This window comes from Sinocyclocheilus anshuiensis, unplaced genomic scaffold, assembly GCF_001515605.1.
Source record: "Sinocyclocheilus anshuiensis isolate Anshui unplaced genomic scaffold, SAMN03320099.WGS_v1.1 scaffold396, whole genome shotgun sequence".
Classification (NCBI taxonomy): domain Eukaryota; kingdom Metazoa; phylum Chordata; class Actinopteri; order Cypriniformes; family Cyprinidae; genus Sinocyclocheilus; species Sinocyclocheilus anshuiensis.
The window spans coordinates 750,450-777,805 of record NW_015558623.1 but is presented as its reverse complement, the minus strand read 5'-3'; the positions used below and the strand labels follow the sequence as shown (position 1 = coordinate 777,805).

The 27,356-nt window shown below is 37.6% G+C and overlaps 1 protein-coding gene across 1 annotated transcript in view; it reads left to right on the top strand.

Moving 5' to 3' along the window:
* The window catches only part of LOC107680691 (contactin-4-like), a 103,452-nt gene that overhangs the window by 31,546 nt on the left and 44,550 nt on the right, over positions 1 to 27,356 (top strand). The window contains exon 2 of the mRNA XM_016476700.1: positions 25,040 to 25,187. Coding sequence (XP_016332186.1) covers positions 25,127 to 25,187 — 61 coding nt within the window. The 5' untranslated portion in view covers positions 25,040 to 25,126. The remainder of the gene's footprint in view (positions 1 to 25,039; positions 25,188 to 27,356) is intronic.

Sequence of the window (27,356 nt, the reverse complement as noted above, 5' to 3'; positions counted from 1 at the left end):
AAATTTCTATTTCAAATAAATGCTTTTCTTTTGAACTTTCTATTCATCAAAGAATCCTTAAAAAAAAAGTAGTGACACGGTTTCCACAAAAATATAAAGCAGAACAACTGTTTTCAACTTTAACAATAAGCTACTTGTGTACAACAGTGTTGTCTTTGTTTCATGTTTCTATGTTTTGTGTTTCAGTACATGGCTTTGTCTTTCTTTGTGTTTGCCATGTGCTCCTCTGGTCCCACCTCCTTGTTTCCTGTTACAACGCCCCCTTGTTTAACCCTCGTCTTGTCCTTGTTTCACAATACTGCTTTCCTCTCTAATTATTGTGCTCTCTGCCCTCTTGTCTTTGCTGGTTTGTTCTATGTGTTTTGTGCTACATGCAGTTAGATCCTTCTCTACTCAAATCATAGTCTTTGCTAGTTCCTTGCATACTCTTGTTAAAGTCTTGTTCCTTGTTTTTTCCCCTACTTCTAGTAGTCCTGAACTCTTGTCTTTTATTTTCTTTGGCATTTTCTAGTCATTTACATTTAGTTTACTTTTATTATTTATTTTGTTACTTTAAAGGGGTCATGACATGTTTTTTTTATTATTATTATTTATTATGTTCCCTGAGGTGTAATTATAATATTACTAAAGTTTTTGGGACGAAAAATTTTCCAAATTGAGTGGTCAGCTGGCAAGCGGCTTCCTTAAAAGACTCCGCCTTAATAGAACGACCAATTATGCGCTGACACCACAGCATCATGCAACCTATGAGAGAGCAGACCAAAGAGGAGAGCGAGAGAGAAACAGAGCAATACAATACAACAAAAATATTTATCAAAGAAACGGTCGTAACAGGATAGTTCAAGGCAAGTTTATTTATATAGCACATTTCATACACAATGGTAATTCAAAGTGCTTTACATAAAAGAAATGAAAAAATAATAAAATAAATAATCACAACAATAAAACAAGGAATTTAAAACTTTGAAAATGATAAAAAAAAAATGATTTAAGAGGTTTAAAATGAATTTAAAACAGTTAAGGATAGAAAATTATTATACATAAAATATAGTGCAATCAGTTCGGTCGTCTTGTCCTTGTTTCACAATACTGCTTTCCTCTCTAATTATTGTGCTCTCTGCCCTCTTGTCTTTGCTGGTTTGTTCTATGTGTTTTGTGCTACATGCAGTTAGATCCTTCTCTACTCAAATCATAGTCTTTGCTAGTTCCTTGCATACTCTTGTTAAAGTCTTGTTCCTTGTTTTTTCCCCTACTTCTAGTAGTCCTGAACTCTTGTCTTTTATTTTCTTTGGCATTTTCTAGTCATTTACATTTAGTTTACTTTTATTATTTATTTTGTTACTTTAAAGGGGTCATGACATGTTTTTTTTATTATTATTATTTATTATGTTCCCTGAGGTGTAATTATAATATTACTAAAGTTTTTGGGACGAAAAATTTTCCAAATTGAGTGTTCCCGTTCCAGTCCTGCCCTGCCTCCTGTAATTCCCTGCCCACAGTATTATTTTTTTTACTGTATTTAATAAAAACGAATCCTTGCTGAGTCGTACTTACCCCAAACTTTTTTAACAGTAGTGTATGATAGTTTATTATTATTAATAATAATTATTGTTGTTGATATTGTTTATTTTTTTATCATTTTTATATCATAATAATTATATTATATTAAGAATTCACTCCAGATTTTCAGTGTAATGTCAGACTTTTGGACCCCACTTTGGAGAAATTTTCTCTCAAACTTGATACTAGATAACGTACTCGGTTACTAACGTAACCTCGGTTCCCTGAGATACTTCACTCGTACTGCGTCTGTTTAAGACGCTTTGGGGAAAACTAATTTTTCACCGATGACTGAAGCCTTTCAATAACGCAGTTTAACTGCACGGCCATTGGTTCGTGCAGTGAATAAAAAACGAACCAATGTCTTGGCAGCGGAGTAAAGCCCGCCAAAGCCCGCCAGAATGGGCGGGGTCATCTGGCTATATAAGCGGCACATCGCCATAGGATCCTCAGGTTACTTCGACTGAAGCGACGACTGAGTCGTGCAGCTACATAGCACGGCAAAGTACGCAGTACTCGTCCCGTATTTTTGTAACTGAGTATGTTCCCTATCGATACTTCACTCATACTGTATCTGCTTAAGACGCTATGAGGAACCAGTACCATCCCGCCGTGCTATGCTAGAGGAACGACTAATACTTGAACTTGCCTTGAGCACCCAAGGTGGCCCCGCGAAAGTATTTTAGAGGGAAGCCCCGCAAAAGGCTGTAGGGCTAAACTCAGAGAGGTCGGCCCAGCCTTGTATCATCGTGCCGAAGTAATTCAGTACAGCCTCTGAACTCAGTGAGGGCCAAGAGCGTACAAGGCAGGTGGGGCTTACTGATAGCGCCTGCAGATCTCCCATACGCTTTACCGATGCTAATGCTAGTAGCAGAGCAGTCTTAAGCGTCAGGGGACGAAGGTCAATGGACTGTAGCTCTTCAGAGCCCTCAACACCGTGGGCAGATACCATGTAGGGACAGTGATGGGGCGAGGCGGGTTGAGCCTTCTAGACCTGGCTATAGGAGCGTGATAGGCTGCTATGGCTGCTACATAGACCTTGAGCGTGGAAGGGGAACGGCCCTTATCCAACAGCTCTTGCAGGAAGGACACTATCAGAGATACAGTATGTCGCATGAGATTGGGTCTGCGCCACGGGCTGTACACCAGGCGGAGAAGACAGACCATTTAAGGGCGTAGAGGCGTCTTGTAGACGGTGCTCTAGCCTGAGAGATTGTGTTTAGCACGTTCTCGGGGAGATTCGCAAGCTCCCATCGAGAGGCCAAAGGTGCAGAGCCCACAGCTCGGGCTGGAGGTGCTATATCGTTCCGTTCGCCTGAGAGAGGAGGTCCCGTCTCAGGGGAATGGGCCACGGGGCTGCCGAGAGCAGCTGGCACAGCTCTGCAAACCAGTGCTGGTTCCTCCAGAGCGGGGCCACCAACATAACCTTGCGTCTCTGTTTCCTGACTCGCCTGATCACCTGTGGAATCAGAGCGATCGGGGGAAAAGTGTAAAGGAGGAGGTTAGGCCAGTCGTGGGCCAATGCGTCCCTGTCCTTCGAAAAGTAAGTTGGGCAATGAGACCCTGCCCTGCCGAATATCTCCCAGATTTTCTGAACCGTTTTAAGGTGGAGTGTCCACTCTTCCGAGGGGACGTTGCTCCGAGACAGCATGTCTGCTCCTTGGTTCAACCTGCCCGGTATATGTGCTGCTCTCAGCGAGCGCAAGTTGAGCTGAGCCCATTCCAAGAGGCGCTCCACTAGTGTGAAGCGGCGCTTCGAGGAGAGCTGAAGTCGCCCTACATGGCTTGGATGGGTGGGCCGCCTTTGCCTTCCAGCTGATGGCCTTGGGCGGGCAGAGATGTTGTCGTATCCTTTTTCTTCGGTGCCGTCGACTGATGTGAGGGCGGACGAAGATGAGGCACGAAGGCGGGCCGAGTAGGGGGCACGCCAAGACTTGGTGGTCTCGTCGTGGACCTCCGGAAAGAATGGTTAAGCTCGTTGTCGGGGGGCCTGACTGCGCCCCGGCAAGAGCCACTCATCCAAGTGGCTGCGGGTGGGCTCCTCTGGCGGAGACCACTCCAAACCCAGCTCCTCCACAGCTTTAGACAGGATGCGGAAAAGCTTGGCGTCCATGCCCATGTTGGCTGTGCTGGGTTGTGCTGATGGCAAGGGGGCGGGGTCGACGTACGAGCCCGACAGCTCCTCCGCATCTGAAGCCTCCAATGACATGCTGTCGTCCATGGCGTCACACTCGCTTCCTCCAAATAAGACCAGATCGCTCGCAGCCGCAGAGGGACTCTGGTCATGGAGGGAGAAGTGGACTGGAGAAACCTCTCTAAGCGGAGAGAGTGAGGCACACGGGGGCTCAGCCGCCGTGGGCTCACTCGTCACCGAGCGCCGAGTTCCTCTGCCCCGCTGCTTTTTCCTCACAGGCTCCTGGGAGGAAGAAAGCGGGAGGGCGCGAGGGGCGGAGTCGCTCTCTGAAAAGAAAGCTTTCCACGAGCGCAGAGAGGCGAGACTCATATCCTCGCAATGAGGACATTCCGTCTCACTGAGTGCTGCTTCAGCGTGGACGGCGCCCAAGCATGAAACACACTCGCCGTGACCGTCAGCGGCGTGCAGGGGGGCCCTGCACGAGCGACAGTAACGGCGCAGCATTTGAAACAATGCAGAAAATTTGCGCTAAAATTTGCTCTTTTATATCGCCGGATAGCGGCAGGGAACCGAAGACCGTCGCTGCTGCAGGCGCGAGGGCGGCGTGAAGCAGCGAGAATGGCCGAGCAGGAAGGAGTCTCTCGATCCGCTGTGAGGCTTGATCATGGCGAAGGCTTCGTAGTCTCGTAGAGCGAAGATCTAGTAGTCGTCGCTGAAGGAGAATAATCTGAGGATCCTATGGCGATGTGCCACTTATATAGCTAGATGACCCCGCCCATTCTGGCGGGCTTTGGCGGGCTTTACCGCCATAGGCTCGTGCAGCACCGCTGCCTAGCCATTGGTTCGTTTTTTATTCACTGCACGAACCAATGGCCGTGCAGTTACACTGCGTTATTGAAAGGCTTCAGTCATCGGAGAAAAAGGAGTTTTCCCCAAAGCGTCTTAAACAGATCAGATCAGATAAACGCAGTACGAGTGAAGTATCGATAGGGAACTAGATATAGTTGCAGTGCACCTACAAATGTACACTTCTCATTTTTACAGCTATTTTGCATATTGTTTGGTCTTTTTTCATGTTTATTTTCACATTCTGAAATGTCACGGTACCTAATAAATATTTGCTGATAAAGGTTAGGCGTGGAGATGCATAACACTTCTGCTCTTAAAATCAAAAGATATATTCTTGATCTTAAGAATGAATAAAGATGACATTCACCTTTCAACATTCTCAATTGGTTTAGCATCTCAACAAACCACTATTGAGTGAAGCATCTCTTTCATTGGAGTCTTTCCTTGATGTACACTTGATGTCCCTCTATCTCTTACACACAGAGGCAGTTTGTGATTCCTCTGAGGAAAAGCTGTTGAAGGACTGTGCAGTCTCAGTTGGAACCTGTTCTGTTCGCCATGATGCTAGTCTGATGTTTATATTACTGATATATCATAAATATTATATTATTAATAATACACTTGTATATAATTTCTCCACAAATGCAAACAAAATATACAGTATTAAAGTCCAGGTTGATATATTCCAGATTCACACATTTCTAGCAGGCTAATGTATATAAGCAATTCTAAAATCTTCACATTGTGGTTCTACAGCTTTGAAAACAGTAAGTGCTTAGAGGAGTCAGGCAGAGGTTTAATGGCCATTGAAATCCTGATCTCAGTGCATAGCTGTTTATCTTGCTGGCTTTCTTTCTTGCCTTCTCTCAGTTATGCAGACTGTGTGTCTTTTGCCGCAGTTTATTTATATCCGTCCACGTGTAGTTGAAATAAAAAAAAATTCCCAACTCTTAAAGGGGTCCTATTATGCCTTTTCACTTTTTTAATTTTAGTCAGTGCGGCTTCCGAAAGCGGATGATGTCAGGAAACAGTGGTTGCAATTTATTTTTTAACTCTGTTCCTGAGCATTATAACCCCAATTTGCCATTGTGTGCTGCGCATTTTACTGAGTACAGCTTCCACAACACGAGTGAGTAACAGTGCCGGATTCCAAAGGCTTTTGTTGAAAGATGGAGCAAGGGGCGTGGCAGTATGAACACCGTCTAAGCTGTTCGCCAATCACAACGCACTGGGACAACTAACCTTCATCAAAGCCAGAACTAATCGAGCCGTTTGTGCCAGGATGGGGAGAAAGGTATTTTAATAATGTAACTTATGTGAAAAATAATGCGTTTTTCGAACCACCAAGCATGAGAGCATGTTCTAGTACACCCCCAAAACAAAATCAAGACTTTGTAAAAGAGCATAATAGGACCCCTTTAAAGGAATAGTTCACCATTTACTCTTGTTCAAGGTGAATTTTTTAGGTGTATCCTACCTATTCTTTTCAAAAAATGAAAGTGAATGAGTAATGGGACTGTCAAGCTTCCAAAAGGATGCAAAAAATATATTCTAAGTCTTCTAAAGCCATACGGTAACTTGTTTTTAAACATTTTTACGGCAACTATTTTGTGATTCCCATGAGGGTGAGTAAATAATGACAGAAATTGCATTTTTGGGCGAACAATTCCTTTAAAAATTGTTTTGTCATCTAGGAAGAAGTTGCGAGCATTGCAGTCCTGAGCCATGACAGGATCACCACAACTCTAACAGCTAATTGCTTGCCTAATCTTGCTTATACATTCACCATCCTACTGTACATCCACAATGCAAATTCTTTCACTCTAATTGTCATTTTGCTGAAGCACACGGAGGATTACCAGCCAGCAGCTGAGGAAATATGCGTGCAGCATTAGCTGCATGGGTGGCTGTTGTTCAGCGTGCTTCAGGCAGAGCGCTGCACGCACATGATTGGCATCCCTTTAACCAGAAGCGTTTTAGTGCATGTTCAGTTCCCCGCTCTGTTCCATCCCAACGATCTCTGTCTGAAAGCTAATTGGCCTTTGCGTGAGAGCCAGGATAGCTCTGGCAAGTCTGTCAGGCCAAAGAAAGTTATGATAATTGTTACAGTTGCATTTCTTTGTTCAAATAGAAGTTTCACTGTGCACTGTAATGAATAAAATATGATTCAGGACAGTGCATCTGTTTTTTTCATTTTTTTTTATTTCACGTCCTCTAATTTACAGTGTATACAAAGAGAGTAGCTTCTCATGCAGTATTTGATACAGTATATATTTTTATATACATTTGTATCTACACTACTGTTTAGAAGTTTGGAATCAGTATGATTTTTTGAGAAATTTATACTTTTATTCAGCAAGGATGCATTAAAATGATCAAAAGTAACAGTAAAAACCTTTACATAGTTTATAATGTTTCTATTTAAAATAAATCCTGTTCTTTTCATTGAAGAAGCCTGAATAAATGGATCACAGGCAGACTTTTCCTTTTTTTTAAGTAGATCTGTGGTGGATCTGTGTGTTTACAATTACACATAATTATCCAAATAATAATACACAATTATCCAAAAATGTTGTTACAGGTCATTTAAAATAGTACATCAAGATCCTCAGATTAAATATAAGCAGTCTTTTTTTTTTCTATTTTAAATCTTTCAATTTTAGGAAGCACATGCTGTAAATTAAACATTTTGTACATGACACTTAATTTTTCAGGACACATTTTTTATATCTCTTTCTGGCAATAATTTGGAAATATTAGCACAAAAGCTTGTTTGGGTTTGTGCAGTACCACTTCAGCATGATTGATAATGTAAAAATACCAGGCTACAATAACACAATGTGCTGATAATATCAGTATATTTTTTCCTGTATGTATTGAAAATTTAAACTGTCACACATTATTTGTGCACTTTTACTCCATCTCCACTTGTTGAGGTATAACCAGAGAGCCGATCACCTTCTTACAACGGTTTAAACTCATATCTCATTAGAAATAGCTTCTCCTTCCTGCTTAATCCCAAGGATTTCTGTGACCGTATAGAGCCGCTGCTCCTCAGCAGAAGATAATGGAACCAAGAGCGACGCTGATGCATTACAGAGACCCGTATCAGTCCCTGACTCTTTTTAAATTAGCATGGGAAATCTTTTTCTGCTATGTATTATCTTTTTCTGAGGGCACTGTATCATAGGAGAGCTTTGCTTACTTATAAGGCCTACAGGGTATTTCCTGTGTTTACACCCTGCCACTGGATTCAGGAGATTACCAGAGGAATCCAGCAATACGACACAAGCAGGGCATTGTGTGGCATAATTTTTCCTCATATCATGTTTGTAATATGTGATCCTAGACCACAAAACCAGTCATAAGGGTACATTTTTTGAAATTGAGATTTATACATCATATGAAAGCGGAATAAATAAGCTTTCCATTGATGCATGTTTTGTTAGGATAGGACAATGTTTGGCCGAGATACAACTATTTGAAAATCTGGAATCTGAGGGTGCAAAAAAATCTAAATACTGAGAAAATCACCTTTAAAGTTGTCCAAATGAAGTTCTTAGCAATGCATATTACTAATCAAAAATGAAGTTTTGATATATTTACGGTAGGAAATTTACAAACAATCTTCATGGAACATGATCTTTACTTAATATCCTAATGATTTTTGGCATAAAAGAAAAATCGATAATTTATTTTTTTTTTGGCTATTGCTACAAATATACCCAACCCAAGCGACTTAAGACTGGTTTTGTGGTCCAGGTTCACATATATATATATATATATTTTTCAATACGTTTTTCTATTTCTCTTAATTCCTACAATTGTATGTTAACTTAAAGGACACTGTATTTTCAATAATTTACACTATTTTGCACTAACAATATTCTAGATTTACACAAGCTTAAATAGTTCACCTACACCCTCACTGTCATGAATTTCCAGACAATGAAAGTGGATGGTAACTGGAACTGCCAGTTCAAAATGGACAAAATGCAATAAAAGTGCAGTAATCCAATGTCTGTTCCTCACTCAAAGCTGCCATATGGCTTTAGAAGATTTGGAATATAATGTGTGATTCTTATAATGAGACACTTTTATGGTACTACTTTGTCCTTTCTGGAGCCTATTAGTATTCATTTTTCATTGCTGCACAAAAAAAGTAACTTGGACATTCAGCTAAATAACTCCTTTGTGTTCCATGGAAAATAAATATCTCAGGTTAAAACTACATGAGGGTGAGTAGATGATGACAGAATTTTTCAGTGAACTATACTTTTAACAATGTACTGCAGGGAAAGAAAGAAAAAAGAAAATGAAAGAAAGAAACTAATAGTGTTCCTTATTTATAGGAGTCAGATAGTTGTAATTGAACCTTATTGTTATGTATTAAAAGCTGCAGACTCATTGTTGTTGGCACCCCTGCCGTTTCTTCCTGCTCTCAACACTCTGTTCAATTTAGCTGCCTTGTACTGTTCTGGTGTGATCATTCCTGGTTTGTGCAGGGTTGATAAGGTGCGCTGGGGTTCATTACAGTTTGTCACAGGCAGCAGACATCATGTTCACCATCCTACACTTTAATCCTTTGCATGCAAATCTCCGGCCATGCGGGTCTCCAGGCAACAGAGACGACTTTGAGACTGAAAGGGTTCCGTGAGTTTATTTAGCACTGTATAGATGATGGGACTTACCTTATAGGAGACTATAGCTACCTAAACACAAGGTGCCCTGCAGTGTTAGTTTACCCAGAACATTTAGTCAGTTACTCACCTTCATGTCGTTCCAAACCCATACGATTTTATTTTGTGGAATATAAAAGGAAATGTTTAGGAAAATATCCAAGCTGTGTTAGTGAAATATCATAGTGGATGGGGGCCTGGGACAATCATATTTACTATTTCGTTTCAGTGTATGGAAAAGAGCAGCTTGGACATTGTGCTAAATAACTCTCTTAATTTTTGTGTGAAATAAGAAATAAGAGGTTGAAATAAGAACTGGTAATTTGGAGCAAAAAGGAGGGATGTTTAAAAGAAAAATGTTACACAAGGACAAGTGTTATTTTACTAAGTGTTATCGTAATTATTAATATTTTGAATTAGCTTTTATTTTATATTTTCAGTTTATATTTGAATTGTAGTCTAAGTTTTACTAATTCTCTTTGTTAAAATATTTCTAATTTGCTTTATTTTTTATTTTAGATTCAGTCATTTCATTCAAACTGTTTAGTTATCATGTATATTAAAGAAATAGTTCACCCAAAAATGAAAATTACCCCATGATTTACTCACCCTCAAGCCATCCTAGGTGTATATGACATTCTTCTTTCAGACGAATACAATCGGAGTTATATTAAATAATGTCCAGGCTAATCCATGCTTTATAATGGGAGTGGATGGTAGCCCAAAATTTGAAGTCCAAAGAATTGCACCCATCCATTATAAAAGAAGTCCACATGGCTCCGGGGGGTTAATAAAGGCCTTCTGAAGCAATGCTATGCGTTTGTGTAAGAAAAATATCCATATTTACAACTTTATAAATCTTAATCTAAGTGAACTATCCCTTTAAGTGTGCACTATTTTTGATTTATCATCTATTGAACCTATAGTAACTGCCAAAGATTTCACATTGTTGCTTAAACCCTTTAAAAATGTAAGCTGTAAATTATATAACTAAATAAGTATGTTCACAGTTTGCATTAACTTTTTAGTCTGATTTCAGAAAAGACACTTTGAATTAACACTTAATTAGAATCATTAATAAGTGTAACAAGTGTTAGAAAAGCTTCCATTTATTGTAGTCATCTAAATTACATTCAGGCGTTTTCCTAACAGCCAAGCTCATCTGCCATAAGCTTAGAATATCTGTGTGAGGCACAGAGTATAAATAGACTTGATTTTCTTTTTCAATTTTTGTTTCCCCCAAATAGTCAAGACATGTGATCAGAGAGCATGTTTCGGTTAATGATCACCTCTGGCTAACTGCAATCAATTAAACCACCATGTGAAGGTCCTCAAGGCGAAGAGTGGCGCTCAGCACGGGGCGATATGTAAATGAGGCTTGACACCTAAAACTGAACTAGTACTTCCAATTGTGACTGATAGTGTCATCACTATTAAAGGAGGCGTTAACTGAGAAGTCACAGCGACAGGTGCAACATGCTGCTGTAGAGACTGAGAACTCCCAGATCCAGAGGTATTGGCTGTAGCCGAAGGCCAAAAAACATTGTAGTTGGAGTAAACCTTGTCTTCAAACTGAAGTGTAGAATTTCTGCAATTTTCTCAAACACTCCTGCTGTTTTCTATTGGTCAGACAAACAGATACAGATAGTCCCGCCCCAACATCACTGCTTGAGCGAATGTGTCGGTCTGAATGCATGAACAAACAGAGCAATGTTTTGATAGTGCCAGAGTCACAGTGTTTACACATTTTGGGGGAATCAACATACAGATGGCTTACTTAAAATTGTCTGCATATTAAAATGTTTAAAATCAAAAACAACACACTCTAGCTTTAACTGATAGTGAAGAGATCAAAGCCATAGAAGTTAAGCTGGAATTACCAGAAAAATGTGTTGTAATCCCTTATACCAGAGTTTTGCTCTGAGACTCGCAGGAAATGCAAGCGTTCATTGGGATGAGAACAGCGCATGCAAACATGCATGTATACCAAGAAGTTTGCATATAATCTGCATGCCCAAGTGGTCTGGCTGTCTAGCAGGATGATATTCGACAAGATCTTTCACCCCATATTTTCTAGGAAAGATGTTTGCGCTTTGGAGGACATGTTTACATCTTTTAGGATGGTGTTTGCCTTGGGTTCTGGTTTTGCATTTACATCAGTCTAACAGCAAGAGCCTAGATTGCATTCAGAGATTTTGGATCTTTCATATCCTGTCTGATAAAATAATATGAGAAGCTGTAAAGCTTTATGGTTTTTATAGTTATGCTGCATTGTAATAATTCTGTGTAATGTGAAAGTCAACATGAAACAGCATTCGCAACCAATTCTACTACAGTTTCAGTCTACATTTTTTTGCATTCCACTGCACTGCTTTTCCATTGTTATTTCTATTTAAACATGCGCTTGATGGATGTCTTTGACCGTTGTGCTGTTTTGCATCTTTTTTAGCATCTCACACATAGAACTGCATTCTAAAAACGCAGCTTTCAAGTTAAAAGAAGTTCAACTCACGTAATATTTTTTCCCCATCCTGCTGCTCATGGTTTTCAACACAAAAACCCATTCTGTGGTTAGAGATGTAAAGCTGAAATTTTACATTACCGTCCTTCATAGAGCGTGCTCACGCATGAGCAGTTAATCAGGTGTTTTCATTTTGACTATGCATCCATTCAGCAGACAAAAAAGCATAGTTTACTCAGACAAGACAAAAGCAATTTTTGGTGAGTAATGGTGCTTGTTGTTATGTAGTGATACCTCACAGTCGGACTGTGGTTACATACAGAATCAATAGAGGTAATTGTGGTAGTCTTGCTGAGTTTTGATTTGAAGCAATGCTACTCCCGTGGTTTGAGCCTGACAGGTGATCTGTATTTACTTCCACACGAGCCATTCACTGTTTAATTACGTTACCTTAAATTCAATCAAACAGCACTCAGATTTGACATTTAATCACTTGTTTTAAATGTTGCTCAGTGGGAACTATTTGGTTAACATTGATTTTCGCAAGTAAGGTGAGATATATCAGAATAATTCCTCCTGTTAGAAAAAATTATGTTGTGAAATGCATGGTAATGGCAACATTCCTAAAGTGTCCCAAGTTCCTTAAGGTCTCGCAGGCCAAGAAGGTCTTAAACCGGTTCTAATTGAGACCTCAGAGATGGAAGTTTGATTTGGAGCTTGAGTTGGCTGTCTAAAAGTGCTTTCACATTTAACCCTTTACACATGAAGCTGATAAATATGAATGCGCTCAGAGAGTTTGCAGTGTGCTTTCACAGCCATACAGTATTTGTATGAATGTTTTAAACCCTCACACTCGCGGGGATTCTGACTAGCCAGGCCATTTGCATAAGCAACAGCTGGTAAATGAGTTGCATAGCTATTTTATGCGTGAGAACAACGTGGGAGGAGATTTCATTTGTCTCTACTCTTGACCTTCAAAGCTATCTGATTGTTGAGCTTTTTACTACAAACCCTTTAACATCTAATCATGCCACTCTCGACCTTGATATGTTGAAACGAGAGCCTTTCGACTTGAGTATCGAGTGCTTGTAACGTTTCCCTTTTGATGCACTGATATGCTAGAGATTCACCGTCAGGTGGGTTTGTACTATGTGAACACTGAGGGTTGTGAAAAAGTCAGAATGTAATAATTGGCAACCCTTTTAGTTCATTCAATTTAACCTGGTAACCTGGTTTACATTTTAAAATTCAGTTTTAATAATTTTTCTATTTGCAACTGGTTTAACGCTATTCCTGTTACTTATGTAGTGTTTCTTAACCTTAAAAAATATATTATTATTAAATTATATTTTTACAAATATTGGTGGCATTTCAAATGTTGGTTATTCATTCCACCGAACCTCAGTTTTTTCTTTTTTTTCCCCCCACCTGGTTTAATGCTATATATAAATAATATTATATGGTGTTTCTTAACCTGGAAAAAATATACACAATATATAATATTTGTAAATATGTATTAAATTATATTTTAAAAATTATAGGTGGCATTTCATACTTCTCAAACATCTCAATTTAATCTGAGTTTAATCTTTTTACTAATTCTATCCTGTTTTTTTGCTATTCCTATTACTGATGTTTTGTTTCTTAACCAGATAATAATGCACAAGATGATATTCCTGTCCCTATAGTTCTTTTCTAGAGGAGAAGAAGCTCATTGGACAAGCTGACCCTCATTTTTTTCCCTGTGCCATATGCCTGCACTTTGTCAAAGGCTCCTGTTGTGGGGACCGGTCACAGTTCACATCTAACCTTTAACAAGATTAGTCTCTGAGTGACCTATCCTGGATGATGGACTTCCCCTACTCTCTGAAATACCAGCCCTGTCTGTGGCATTATTCAGTTGAATGACAGCCCATATTCCCCTGAGGGACCCGTGGCCTGGCTGTGTTGACAGAACTCGGCACCACTTTGATAATATTCCACAATGCCTGTGTTACAGCATCAGCACTTTGTGATTTGATGTTGTTTTTTTCTGTTCTTCTTACAACCCTTCATCTGCACAAATCCTCACAGGGTTTGATATTTGACCCGAGGCAATTCATTATTTGCTGTGAATCAGGTTCTCACCTTGAATTACTTTTTAAAGTAGCAGGGAATAATGCAGCCTGATAGCATATGAGTTGTCCTTTATCTACTTAAAATTACACATTTAGCTAAACCTATGCCTTTTATTTTTTTCACAGTTTTATTTTTTACCTTTCAGCTCTTGCATGATTGTTAAAGAAATTTGACGCAGATGCGGTTTAGTGACAAGCGTGCAATCTTGTTGTACTTCTGTATGTCTTGTTTTGAATACACAAAGACTACAGCTGCACGATTTGGGGAAAACATAATTGCGATTTTTCTGATAAAATAAAAATTGTGATTGTGATTTAAAATGCAATAAAAAATGTCAAGGTTTGCTTTGCTTGTTTGTAGGGCTGCACAATTTGTCCAACATTTTGTGAATATATATCAATATGACAAAAAGCTTATTTTAATTAAAAATCTTATCTTAATTATTATTATTATTATGTATTACTAAATAAAATATAAAAATTACTACATAAAAACAAAACAAGAAATATTACTATTGTTAAGAAAAATATAATAATGATAATAATAATAATAATAATAAGAAGAAGAAGAATAGTATTACAACTGTAAAATTACAATTTCTAATATTTATGGCTGTCATAAAGTTTTCATTTCCAAACATTAAGTCTTAAAACTTTGAAACACTTCACTCTAAAACATACAGTGCATATATTTAATTAAAATTAAATCACAGTCTTTACAAATTGATAATTGCACTGATCAAAATTGTAATTTAAAATGCGATGCAAATAATAAATAATTATTATTATTATCATCATCATTATTTAAAAACAAAACAAAATATTACTATTTAATATTTTATTGAAAAATAAATGAGTATTTTAAGAAAAAAATAATAATTGTATTTTACATTGCAACTGTAAAATTACAATTACTAATATTTATGTCTGTATTCATTTCTTAATTTTCAAACATTAAACCATCAAACTTTGAAAGTTTGCTGTTATTTAATTAAATATATTTGACTTTATTTGACTTTACTTGCAATTTGATAATCGCGCTAATCCATATAAATTTTGGTTTTATTTTGATTACTTATGCAGCCCTAACAATTAAATAATGCATCTCGGAAATTACAGTAAATTTTGTCTTCTGTCTTTCATATTGGCACAATAAAAGTAATAAATCTCCTTGTTCATGATAGATTCACGAAACCTTGCTGCCTAAAGGCTGTTTTATGAAGTGCACAGCAAGGGTTACTGATGTGTCTCGTGTGCAAGAGGAATCAGTTGAGGATGGAAGAGCCGGCCATAACTCGGCTGAAAATTTTGGGGTGCCATGATTTGAGCAAAATCAATTATGCATGTGCGCTTGTGTAATGAATGTAAAAAGAGTTGCCCTATCATTCATAATCTGGAGGGAAGGGGAAATATGAGCGTCCGGCTTGGGCACTTAGTGGCGTTTCTAAAGGGCTGGGTGACACTTGAGCCGCGGGGGGCAGAGGAAGAGATAGAGCCCTTTCCTTTGTGCGCGCAGATTACAGCTCCAAATATAACACCTCGGACACTGATAACGCTGCCTCTAATGCACATTAAAAGTGAGACAGTGACTCGAACTGACAGGGTTTTAGATGGTACTGGTGCCACGAGGATGGAGAGGGAAACCAAGGCTCCTGAGTTTGTTAAGGGGTGGTTTATATCATGTAGCCACTAATTTGTTTTAGTGCAAAATTGGCAGAAGAAGTCTGAAGTGTGGTTGTGTGTGTTTGTGTGTGTACTGTATATATCTGCTGTCACAATACAGTAAATCTATGATCCTGCTTCCTAGACATGTAACCTTGTAGAGAAGAGAGAAATTGCTGGTGTTTCTGATGACCTTCAATCAGAAAAGCTGTAAAATATTACAACCATTAGTATCCAGCATCAACATATGAGTGAAAATGATACACATAAGGGTGGTAAGATGTTATTGTTGGTGTTTATGAGATCCCATAGGGAGTGTCATGAAATACCCATTCACTGTCAGCAACAGACATTGGGCATTGATTGGAAGAGGATCATGTGTCCTTCGATCACAAATGGGATTACGCAGTTGCCAGCTATTTGCAGCTCGTGTAAATCATGTCAATAAAGCATTTTGTCACCTCGTCCCTGGTGTAGACCTATTTAAGACTATTATTCCTGGAAAATTAGATAATTAGAAATAACTTAAGCCACAATAAGGGATTTTACCATGGATGCTGGTTGTGGAGTAACTAACACCCCTTTAAACCAAAGTACAACTCCCTTAACTGTCATTATAATGCCCCATTTGCACCAACAAGAGTTTTTATAGCTGGAGGTCATAAGGTCATTAGCAGCTGTTTCTGCCTCTGGATGCCCATTAACGTTATTAGTGGTTTGAGTCACATCATTTGAAAAACTGACCATACTCGAGATGCATTTAATGTAAAAATAAGATGTCATTTTATTTTGGCAAGGAATCAGTTTCTTTATTATGTATAAAGGAAAGCTTTGTATAAAAATGTTAATATTTTATAATTAGATTTGAATGTATTATTATTTGCTATTTAAAAAAAAAAATGTTATTCATATTTTTATTCTTTTTTATCTTGGTTGCTTTCACAATATGTTGATGTAAATCGGCAGCACTCCTCGAGAATCAATAACTTCAAGTCTTGTTCTGTCTGTGTGAACATCCCTTAGTGTACAGCTTCAAGTGGCTGTTTAAAATTGCTGTTTAAAAACTAAATAAATGTGATATAAAACACCAGTGTTCAATATACATATATTTTCAGAATCAATATAAATTCATATTCTGCCAACAAATATTGTAAATATAAACATAAATTCATATTGTAAGCTGTTTATTGTTCAGGACAGCATAGCAAGGTGGTCCATTTACCATATATAGAGTTCAGCTGATGTGAGATCACAAGTGTGCTTGCATCAGCATTTAAAATTAATTTTATTTTTTTTTATCAGGCTTGTCCATTCAAAAATCGGATGTATTTGTGTTATGGTAAAGTATCTTGTTTTATATAAACAGCTAAATTCATTGAATTGTGATAGACCAATTAAGAATAAAACAAAACAATTGAAGTGAAGAACAAATGTATTAAAGGGTTGCATACTGTATATGCCCACAAATTCTGTTTTGCTAGACATATTATAAATGCTAAACTCAGTCTTGGTGAATCTGAGCAGCATTTATGAGGTCAGCAAAGAACCACGCTTGAGGGGAATGTTTCTTGACATGGAGTAGACATGTATGTAACCCTTTAATGCATATGATTTTTTTACTTTTAAAATCAACAATTGTTGTTGTTAATAAATAAACCTGAACGTTTCTGTGGCGAGCAGATTCAGAGCACTTTGACTTCATGAATTTGAAAATTGAGGTCATGAACTTACAGTATGTGGGAAAAATATGAGATTTTTTTTTTCTTCGTTTTTATTTCGTCACCCTCCTCAGAACTGGCACAACTTCTTGGTCCATGTTAGCACTCCACAGCGTTGATGGTTTTGTTTTATTATTCATAACAAGTCAACAACTTCTTGCTTAATGGTGTTCTCTGAAAGGCTGGCGAAACTGCAGACTGCATGTTTTCTTACAAGCCTGCCAGCAGGCCCCTATTATAGGATGGGGGGTGGGCTATATGCAGAGTGCTTTTTTATTAGGCCACTGCAGTCTTCTCTCCATCCACCTGCTGAAATGATTCGTCTTTTTTGCTGGAGCCTGCCTGTGCAAGAAAACCAAATTACTCTGAGTAAATGGCCTTGTTGGTGTTAGCCCAGGAATCCAGGTCATGTGTATATGTGTAAACAGTGAATAGAAAAAAAAAATTTGATGTAACCACTGTATTTTTCATTTGCCCACTTTATTAAGACAAACAACAAATATATATATATATATATATATATATACATATATATATAATTTTAAATGTGTGTGTGTGTGTGTGTGTGTGTGTGTACACTTCAATATATATAAAATATTCAATACAAAAACATATGGCCCACTTTACCTCTTTTCACCCTTAAATATTTACTTAGATATTAGGGCTGCACGATATATCGAAATATTGCAAATGTAAATATTGCGATATGCATATCGCAACGGCGTGCCATATATCTCTATCCTTTTAATAATAGGCTACTTAAATCAAAACGTTGCAAAAGGTCAAAGTTTCAGTTCGACGCATATAGCAGAGAATTGCTTGACGTTAAAAGGAGTTATTAAGTGCAATAAGTTGCAGAAAACAACTCTTTGCCGTCTCGTCTTGCTGTCTGACAGACTCACACCTGAAGCGCGCGCACAAGCCGCATCTCGCACAGCATATCTTCAGTTCTGCCGTACACGTGCAAAGCGCACGCACACACAGAGACACGTTTCAGACCGAGTTGATTCATCTTTCACATATCTCCTCCTTATGTTTTAACAGACACATACACACAGAATTATGTCAATAGTACCCGTCTCGACGATCATTCTCGTAAACGCAGTCGGTAAACAGCTGAGAAAGAAATCGGATGTGTATCATTATACTGGATCCGTGCAGTCGTAAACAGTGCTCCTGAATCCACACCTCCAGACATTTTTATCAAGTAATCTACCATCGGAGTCGAGCCCAAGCGGTTAGCGGATGTGCGGCAACACTTTGAAGTCAGCTCGTGTTAAATGCTATTTTGCCTAAAATGCTATTTTCTTTGAACAATTTTTTCTTATTTATTGTATTATACAATTTATTTTGTTGCATTATTTTTTATTTTACATTTTATATGTATGCTACACGTGCAAAGCGCACGCACACACAGAGACACGTTTCAGACCGAGTTGATTCATCTTTCACATATCTCCTCCTTATGTTTTAACAGACACATACACACAGAATTATGTCAATAGTACCCGTCTCGACGATCATTCTCGTAAACGCAGTCGGTTATGTTTTAAATGAATGTAAACAGCTGAGAAAGATATCGGATGTTGGATTTTAGTTTAAATTCAGTCGGAATTTAAAGGGACAGCAGCCTAAAATACGTGCTGCTGATTATGTCACTAATGTTAACAAAACAACAAAACGGCTATAACAAAGATTAATCTAAATTTAATTCATACAGTGAACACTATGCAGTGTTATTTTACACTTAATTATTACATTTCTGTACCTGAATACTACTGTTTATTTTATCTATGCTTGTAAATTGTGTATTTATTTTTTTCTCTTTTTCTTTCTTTTTTTTTTTACTGACTGTTCACTTGCCTTTAATCATGTTTGAACTTACTCAGACTATAGTTTTTGCTGTGGTATATGAAGAAGTACTTAAAGTGTTTGGAAAGCAATGTTACAATGATATAAAATTAGTGTCATACATTTTTTTGTTTGTATGTTCACATTGATGTTAAATTACATTATCTGATTTGTGACATTACTTTTTAAGTAATAAGAATGTTTTAAGAATGTGAAACAAATTGGTTATATCATTTTCATTTTTAAATATTTTAAAATATCATTTAAATTGATTTTACACACTTTAAGCAATATCATATCGCATATCGAATATCGAATTTTTTAACAAGGTATTGCATATCGCATTTTTCTTCAATATCGCACAGCCCTATTAGATATATTTAGTTATCTCAAAAATATTTAATACAGTGTACATTTTCCATCTATGAGTGCCACAAATGTTGGCACTAACTCATTGAATAAATGTTGACATTCTCATTGAACAATGTCAGTGACCTCTAAATGGCTAAATATCAGCCAAAAAAACAGTCCATAACAGCCTTTGAGTAGAATAGTGCATATGTGCATTGAGCTGCAGTATCTTGAAGCACTTGCAAAAGCAGTACATCAAAACCTTATTATGCTTTTTGAAATTTGTATAATTTTAGAGCATCTAAAAATGTATTATTTAGCATGGCAGAGAGAATCGAGCAGGTTGTGGGGCAATGAGCTGGCAGATTGTGTGAGGTTGAGGCTGATAGCTGGTTAGTTGGTTTGATGGAAGCTGTCTCACTGAAGCCCATGTTGAGATTCAGTTCACATCGGCTAAACCCAGCTGACGTTTCTGCCTCTGGCTTCTGTAGGCTGGTGTGAAGCTCACAAAGGCTCTTTAAGGACTCAATCTGCTGTCAGAGACCTTGTGATTTATCTAATGCTGTAAATGAAGGTGCAGGCTGGATTTTTATCAGGCCAGTGTGAGTTAAGGAAGCATATGTCATGGCTTGTTGAGGAGCACTATTACTCTGGATATTTGAATAGGCTTTTTACTTCTTATGACAATATTGGAATGTTGGTAAAAATATGTGAATTGCTGCCAGTATGTTGAACAAAAATTTCAGTGGATGATTGTGAGTGTGAAATTGCTATTATACAACAGTTCAATAAACAAGTAGTTAGAATGGTGAGTAGCTGCATTTTAAACACCGTATTGGCCGATCCAAAATAGTTTTGGGTTGTGCGTACTTTAAAGTTTTAAATTAACTTCGCTCAAATTAGCGAAATTACTTGAATTAAGTTAATTTTGCTGAAAGAGATTCAATGAACCAGGTCAGAAAAAAACTTATGACCTACTCTTAAAACATTGTGCGTTTCATTGTTGGTGTTTTGTTCCTCAATGAATCAATGTGTTTGAACAAATAATTTGAGTGAATGATTCAGTGACTTGCTCATAACGAAAGTCACTTGTTTCATTCCTAGATGAATCAACGTGTTTGAACAAATCAGTTGAATGCTTAAAGGATTAGTTCACGTCCAAATTAAAATTTCCTAAAATTATAATTTACTCAGCCCCATGTCATCCAAGATATTCATGTCTTTCTTTCTTCAGTCATAAAGAAATTAAGGTTTTTGAGGAAAACATTCCAGGATTTTTTTCCATATAATGGACTTCAATGGTGGCCAATGGGCTGAAAGTCCAAAGGCAGGTTCAATGCAGCTTCAAAGACCTCTACACGATCCCAGCTGAGGAATAGGGCTCTTATCTAGCTGAACTATCTGTAATTTTCTTACAAAAAAAATAAAAGATTGATATACTTTTTAACCACAAATGCTCGTCTTGCACTTTACGCATTACATAGTCAAATTGGAAAGGTCACGCGTGATGTAGGCGGAAGTACCGACCCAGTGTTTATAAAGCGGATGTGCAAAGAAAGTCAAATGCCCTTTACAAAAAAAAGGTAAAACAACGATGTTGGATGATTTTGAAGTAGGTTAAAAAGTATATACATTTTTTTTTATTTTTTTTTTTAGAAAACGACATTTCGCTGCATAAGACCCCTATTCCTCGGCTGGGATCATGTAGAGCTCTTTGAAGCTGCATTGAAACTGCAATTTGACCTTCAGCCCGTTGGCCACCAAGTCCATTGTATGGAGAAAAAAACCTTAATTTCTTTGCGACTGAAGACAGAAAGGCATGAACATCTTGGATGACATGGTGGTGAGTAAATTATAAGGAATTTTTTATTCTGGAAGTGAACTAATCCTTTCATGACTCAATCAAAACAAGACATTCACTTGTCGCCACCTACTGGTGTAACAATGTAACATGCACAATGAGTCACTGAAAAATATATAATATGCTTATGTTTGCTTATGTTTGTTTATATAATAATGTGTGCGTGTGTGTGTGTGTGTGTGTGTGTGTGTGTATTATAATTTCACCAATTTACTTTTACTACTGCTTATAATATAATATAATAACATGTAAAGCTACTGATGCCTGTACAAACAAGAACTCTTTGCTCTTTGTCAGACTAACCTTGGCAGTATTCTTACAGGTAGAAGCACGATTTTGATGACATTGTCATCGGAGAAGCCTTTTTGTCTTGTATAGCTGTACATTTAGCTACAAAGTCATGAAGTATTCCTTCCAGATCGCATTACACTGTGGTGTCCCATCTTTTTTCAGCACTCTCGCCCACCATTTCTCCATTGTTCCAATGAGATTTGAACTAGCTCTGCATTTATCGCTCTGGACACAGGCAGCATAGTCATGATAATTCTCATCCCATTTCATAATGTCTGCTATGCAATCTCTTCATCTGCCGCCAGTGGAAAGGGGGAAGCACATTATCTATGGCAGAGTATTATAAGAGATTATCCCTGACAGATCTTTTCCCTCGCAGGCACCATTAACCAGGCTTCGGCCCACTTTATATTTCTACCACCTGTGACCGTCATCCGCTGGGCACAAGAATTATTGCCATTGTATTTTTTTCCCCGCTCTATAAATTAATCATGTAAGGAACTACTCTGAATCTGGTTGGATAGTGACCAAGAAACTCCCTCCCTCCTTCCCCAAAGATGCCAGAGACACCATTCATCATTAAAACGCGGCATGCCATTTGACACATAGATAACTGTCACGTTTGCCCCGGTATGGTTTGATGCATATTAGCATGCCATAGACAGAAACAGGAGGCTTTTTCCTGACTTTGAAATGTGCAAGAGGCCCGCATGGACAACAAAAAGCGAGTTGACCTCTCTCTGAAGTGATTGGGGACTGCTGACGAGACTGAAACATAAATTAGCATTGATCATTTTTGCTCAACATGCCACATTAATGACTTGAGCCTTACAGGGCTTGTTAGACATCCTGTGGAAATAGATTATAATGGTCTTACTACCTGTCCCAAAAGTCCACCAACTCGATTGTTTTACAAATGGCACATGGTTCTCAGTACATCCAAGGACAACATTTTTAGAGTCATTAATGCTGTATTCCCCCAGGGATCTTTTTTCTTTTTTTTTTCTTTTTTACGTAAGGAAGTGTATTAATGCTGGTGGATATTCAACCATTTGTTAGAGTGTCTTAAAATAGGTGTAATTTGTATATAAACTTTTACCCTTTTTTTAAATTCTGATAAAGCAGAGCAGCATGTATATCAGTTATCTAATATGAGCGTATTAAACACACCTCAAAGGATGATGGTGCGAAGAAGTAGGATTGAATGAATTGATCTGAAGAAGTATGAAAACAGGTAGCATGGAGGGAATCAAATGTGCAGGTCAAATTAAGTTCTTCCCCCATCGCGCAGCTATAGTTTCATCCTCCGTTTCACATACTCACCGGTTATAGATCACCCTCATGCATCTCATAAGGAAAGACATCAAACAAATATCCGGCTATTGACCTGTCCTCCCAGACTTGATTGAGACTCATAGTGGGCTGCAGGAGCAGAATGACAAACAAAGGAGGCAGGAGGTTAAAAAAATGGAAACCAAATCGATAGAGATGACTGAAATGACGAAGGACTTGAAGGTCAGAGCTTGTGGTCCCTTAGAGTAGATAATACAGGAACATAATCAATCTCGTTTAATTTAATCTCTCCCCCCCATCTCAGACCTGATCTGCACTCATTTTTTTTTCCTTCCATGATAAAGTTTTTTTCATTTTCTGCTCAATGATTGAGCTGCTCTCTGATATTGCAATAGTGGATCAAAGAAGTTAGTTGAATTGGCTAAAAAAAAAATACAGAAACATGAAGACCATACTGCCATTTCATATGTTGATTATTCAATACAATAATGATGCTCTGAAAGGATATTCAGTGCAGTACTTGATGGTTCAGAATTATACCGAAACTTCAAATTTGTCCTGACATTTCTAAATAGTCTGATGCTTCAAAGCAATTTTGTTTCAAAACAGATTTGATGCTTCAAATCAATTCCAATAGCTCAAAGTGACAGTGATAATTCAAAACAGATCTGATGCTTCCAACATAGTGATGTTTCAAAAATGTTGATGCTTTAAAGCAGTTCTGATAATTCAAAATATTTTTGAATAAACAATGCTGATGTTTCAAATACAGTGTTGATGCTTCAAAGCAATACTGCTTTGAAAAAGATTGAATGCTTCAAAGAAATATTGACACTTCAAAACAGTGATAATTCAAAATAGATCTGATAATTTAATTCAATGCAATACTGTTTCAAAACAGATCTGAGGCTTCAAAGCAATTATGGTGGCTCCAAAACAATAGTGATGCATCAAAACAGATCTGAAGCTTCAAAAAATACTGATGTTTCAAACAGATTTGATGCTTTAAAACAATGTTGGCTTTTCAAAACAACATTGATGCTTCAGTACAAATTTGATGCTTCAAATTTACTGACATTTTAAAATGATACTGACAAATGTAAAAAGTACTGATGCTTCAAAGCAATATTATTTCAAAAAGACTACTTCAAAGAAATACTAATATTTTAAAACAAATTTGATGCTTCAATACATTGGTTAAATTTGATGCTTTAAAACAGGCTTGATGCTTCAAAGCAATTCTGATGATTCAAAACAATTCTGACTAAACAATATTGATGCTTCAAGGTTTGGTGTTGTGTTCACAGAAAATGAAGAAATGTCTGAATGTTAAACATGTTATGTATCACGGTGACTTTCAAGGCTTATTCGAAATTTTATGTCCCTAGTGTTCCTATATTGCTCAAAACTCACCAGCTGTTTTGCACTCCGAAATGTCAAGAATATTACACTCATTTGCTAGACATTTGTTATAGTTTGACACTTAAACCGCACGGCCCACCAGGGTCCATATTTGTAAAAGCCAAAGCGGTGGCTTTGACCCTCATAAATTAAAGTGTGTATTCGGCAACTCTGATGTGCTTTAAAGAGTATTGAATTCCTGTGAGGTGGATGAATTGCAGGCCGACGTCTCGAAAAGGGGGAGGGCTGACACCGTATAGCTTACTCCTCTATCATATTCACTGCCCTTTCCAAGTGTATCACCTCCCCCATCGAATCATAATCCTGTTCCTGAGATACGCCGGGCTGAAAATGAAATATGTTTGCAGGTTTGTAAATGTATCACACTCATTTTTCCCAGTGTAAGTGTGTAGAACCAATACTTTTAGTACAATCCAAACATTGCCTTTGGCAGCTGAATATGTGTCAAAGTTTTGCTGCCGTAAGCCACTGAGGATTTTTTCATTTCTCTCTTAGGCCCTCGCTTTCCCCAAGTCTGTCTATCTCTCTCTCTCTCTCTCTCTCTCCCCGATTCCCTCGACTCCTGAGAAATATATTGAGGGTATGCTTGGTATCCACACTGCAGTTGATCAGCTGAGAACAGGCCCATAGGCACGGAATCCTGTCTGTTCTTATTTGGATGAATGAATTATTAATATTTCACTGGTTTATCAGAAGTTACAGCTCCTCTTGCTTGTGTTGTATTGTTTTTTAATCATTTTTTGTCTCTCTCTCTTTCTCCCTCTCACTCTGTCCCTTGCTCATTTCGCAGCTAACAAAGCTGACTTTATATAGGAAGAGCACGACTTGCTCCTCTTGCAGTTGAATGGAAATAAAAGAGACTCTGTGACCTTGGAAGATGAAGATGTTGTTGCCATGGGAACTCTTAATCCTGCTGTCACTCAAGAGCTGCCTAGCAGGTACGATATCCTCCGACTTGTCTTTGAAAGCTCACCTGTTCTGCATAGTCCCCACTTCAGCAGAGAGAGTGGCTTTTCATTACTTTGTCTAATCATTTTCTCATTCCTCTAGAGACAGATGCATGCTGGGAACAAGCTCTCGTGGTTGCCCCAGCAGGACATTTGTCTTGACACAGTTTCTGATTTTTCTCTTCAGCAAGAACTTCACCCAACTTACTTTGGCATGCTTTGCTTGTTCATAACAGACCAGCATTGGAAACTTTATTCATGTTTATGTAGCTTTGAAGAATGTTCTAAAGCAATTTAGTTTTCATTTTATATGGGGTATTGAGTGGCAACCCAACATTATTTTTTTTATTTTGTTTTTTACTTTTTATTTTATTATTTCATACAAAATGCTGTTAAAATCAGACATTTTTATCTTATTAATATTGCATTCATTAATATTTTTTTAAACTTGTTTTACAGTATATAAAATGCTTAAAATGTATTTAAGAAGCAGCATTGCATAAGAATTTTCACTTTCATAGATTGCACCTTGAATATAAATGTATTTTTAACTACTTTAACTACTTATGCTTAAAACAAGTGGAAAAATCTGCCAGAGCAATAAGATAAAAAGAAAATATGCTCTTATTAAAGATACATTCTCTAAAAAAAAGTCTTAATTTTTCATGCAATGTTGTCTTTCAGATAAATAGATTTATTTTAAATAAATGTACAATAAATTTTACATTTATTTTAAATAAATCTAAATATTAAATATTAAATTAAACAAAAATCATTGTAAGAATATAGGATTTTTTTTGCAGTGTTTTAAGTTGTTTTATCATTATTATTATTATTATTATTAAAGTGAATAATGTATGTACATAAATATTTGTATTATTTTTAAGCCTGTTTATTTTACTATGTACAGTATAGTGCAGTGTTTTATTTGTAATTTTATTATTTGCATGTAGCATTGTTTTTTTATTCCCCACAATTAGAACAATCCTGTGACCCACCACTTTGAGTTGAAGACCAATGTTTTACAGAGTATTAAAAGTTATTGGCATAACTTTAGAAATGCACTAAAACTTTCCATGTTCATAATCAGACCCTGTCAGCAGTGAAGTGTTTCAAAAATCTTTTAAATTTCCCATAAAAAAGTGCTTATTCTCCAATGGTTCATGCAACTCTCAGCACATACTGCAGCGCTGTAAGGAAGAGGCCGTCTGAAGAGGCAGGTGCCCTATTTAAATGAACCAGTGTCCCCCACTCAGTGCCAGTGCTCGAGTTATTGCCGTTGTTGTGCTACAGTAACTATGCCAACACAAATGGGCATTTGCATTCAAGCCACAGGTGCTCTTTTGATTGCACAGCTTGTTATTCAGAAAGCTTAGCTTGAGAGAAGGAAGTGTAGAGGCTAGACAGCCTCAGATGGAAGGGCAGCAGCTATTCAGTGCGGAGGACCTGAGGAGACCAAACCCACGTCTAACAACCTGCCATATCTCAGCTTTGAAGGCAGATTGTTGTCTTTTTTTTATTTTCAGTCACAGTGCTGATGAAACATTGTCAAACTGTGCGATAATTAACTGCAGTAAATTTCCTGTCAGTGTAGAAGTTGATTAGATCTCTTGAAGATAATTGATAGTAGCGTCAGGAAATAAATAAATCCTATGTAGCCTAGACATATTCAGAAATAATTCTCATTTATGAAAATAGGTTATATCGAGAGAAAGAATAATGGTGATCTACCAAAAGTCAAACTGTTATTTAACGTTCAGATACTGAATATGAATGTAGTTAATATTTAAACAATGAATCGATCTATAAGGATGTGGTTCTAATAATAAGCATAGGAAGTTCCCCTTCAGGAACTCGAGCTGCGTCGAAATCGCTTTGGGAACATCCCTGCGTGACCGCGTTCTGAAGCACGTGTCAAATCAGTCCAATGGAGTAGCGAGATGTCACGAGCGGGGTGACGTAAGCACCAGAAAGTATAAAAGCGCATCCGGCAGAGCGCAAACCAGCTTCTGCTCTTCAGTAGCGCTCTGTGTATGTGTCTGTCTATTTACTGTTGTCTGTCCGCACAAGCATATATAAAAACAATCATGAAAAAGTCTATGGCGAGCGAACGGCATTACAAACGCTGTGTTCCTCCCTGCCCACGATATCTGGCGGTGG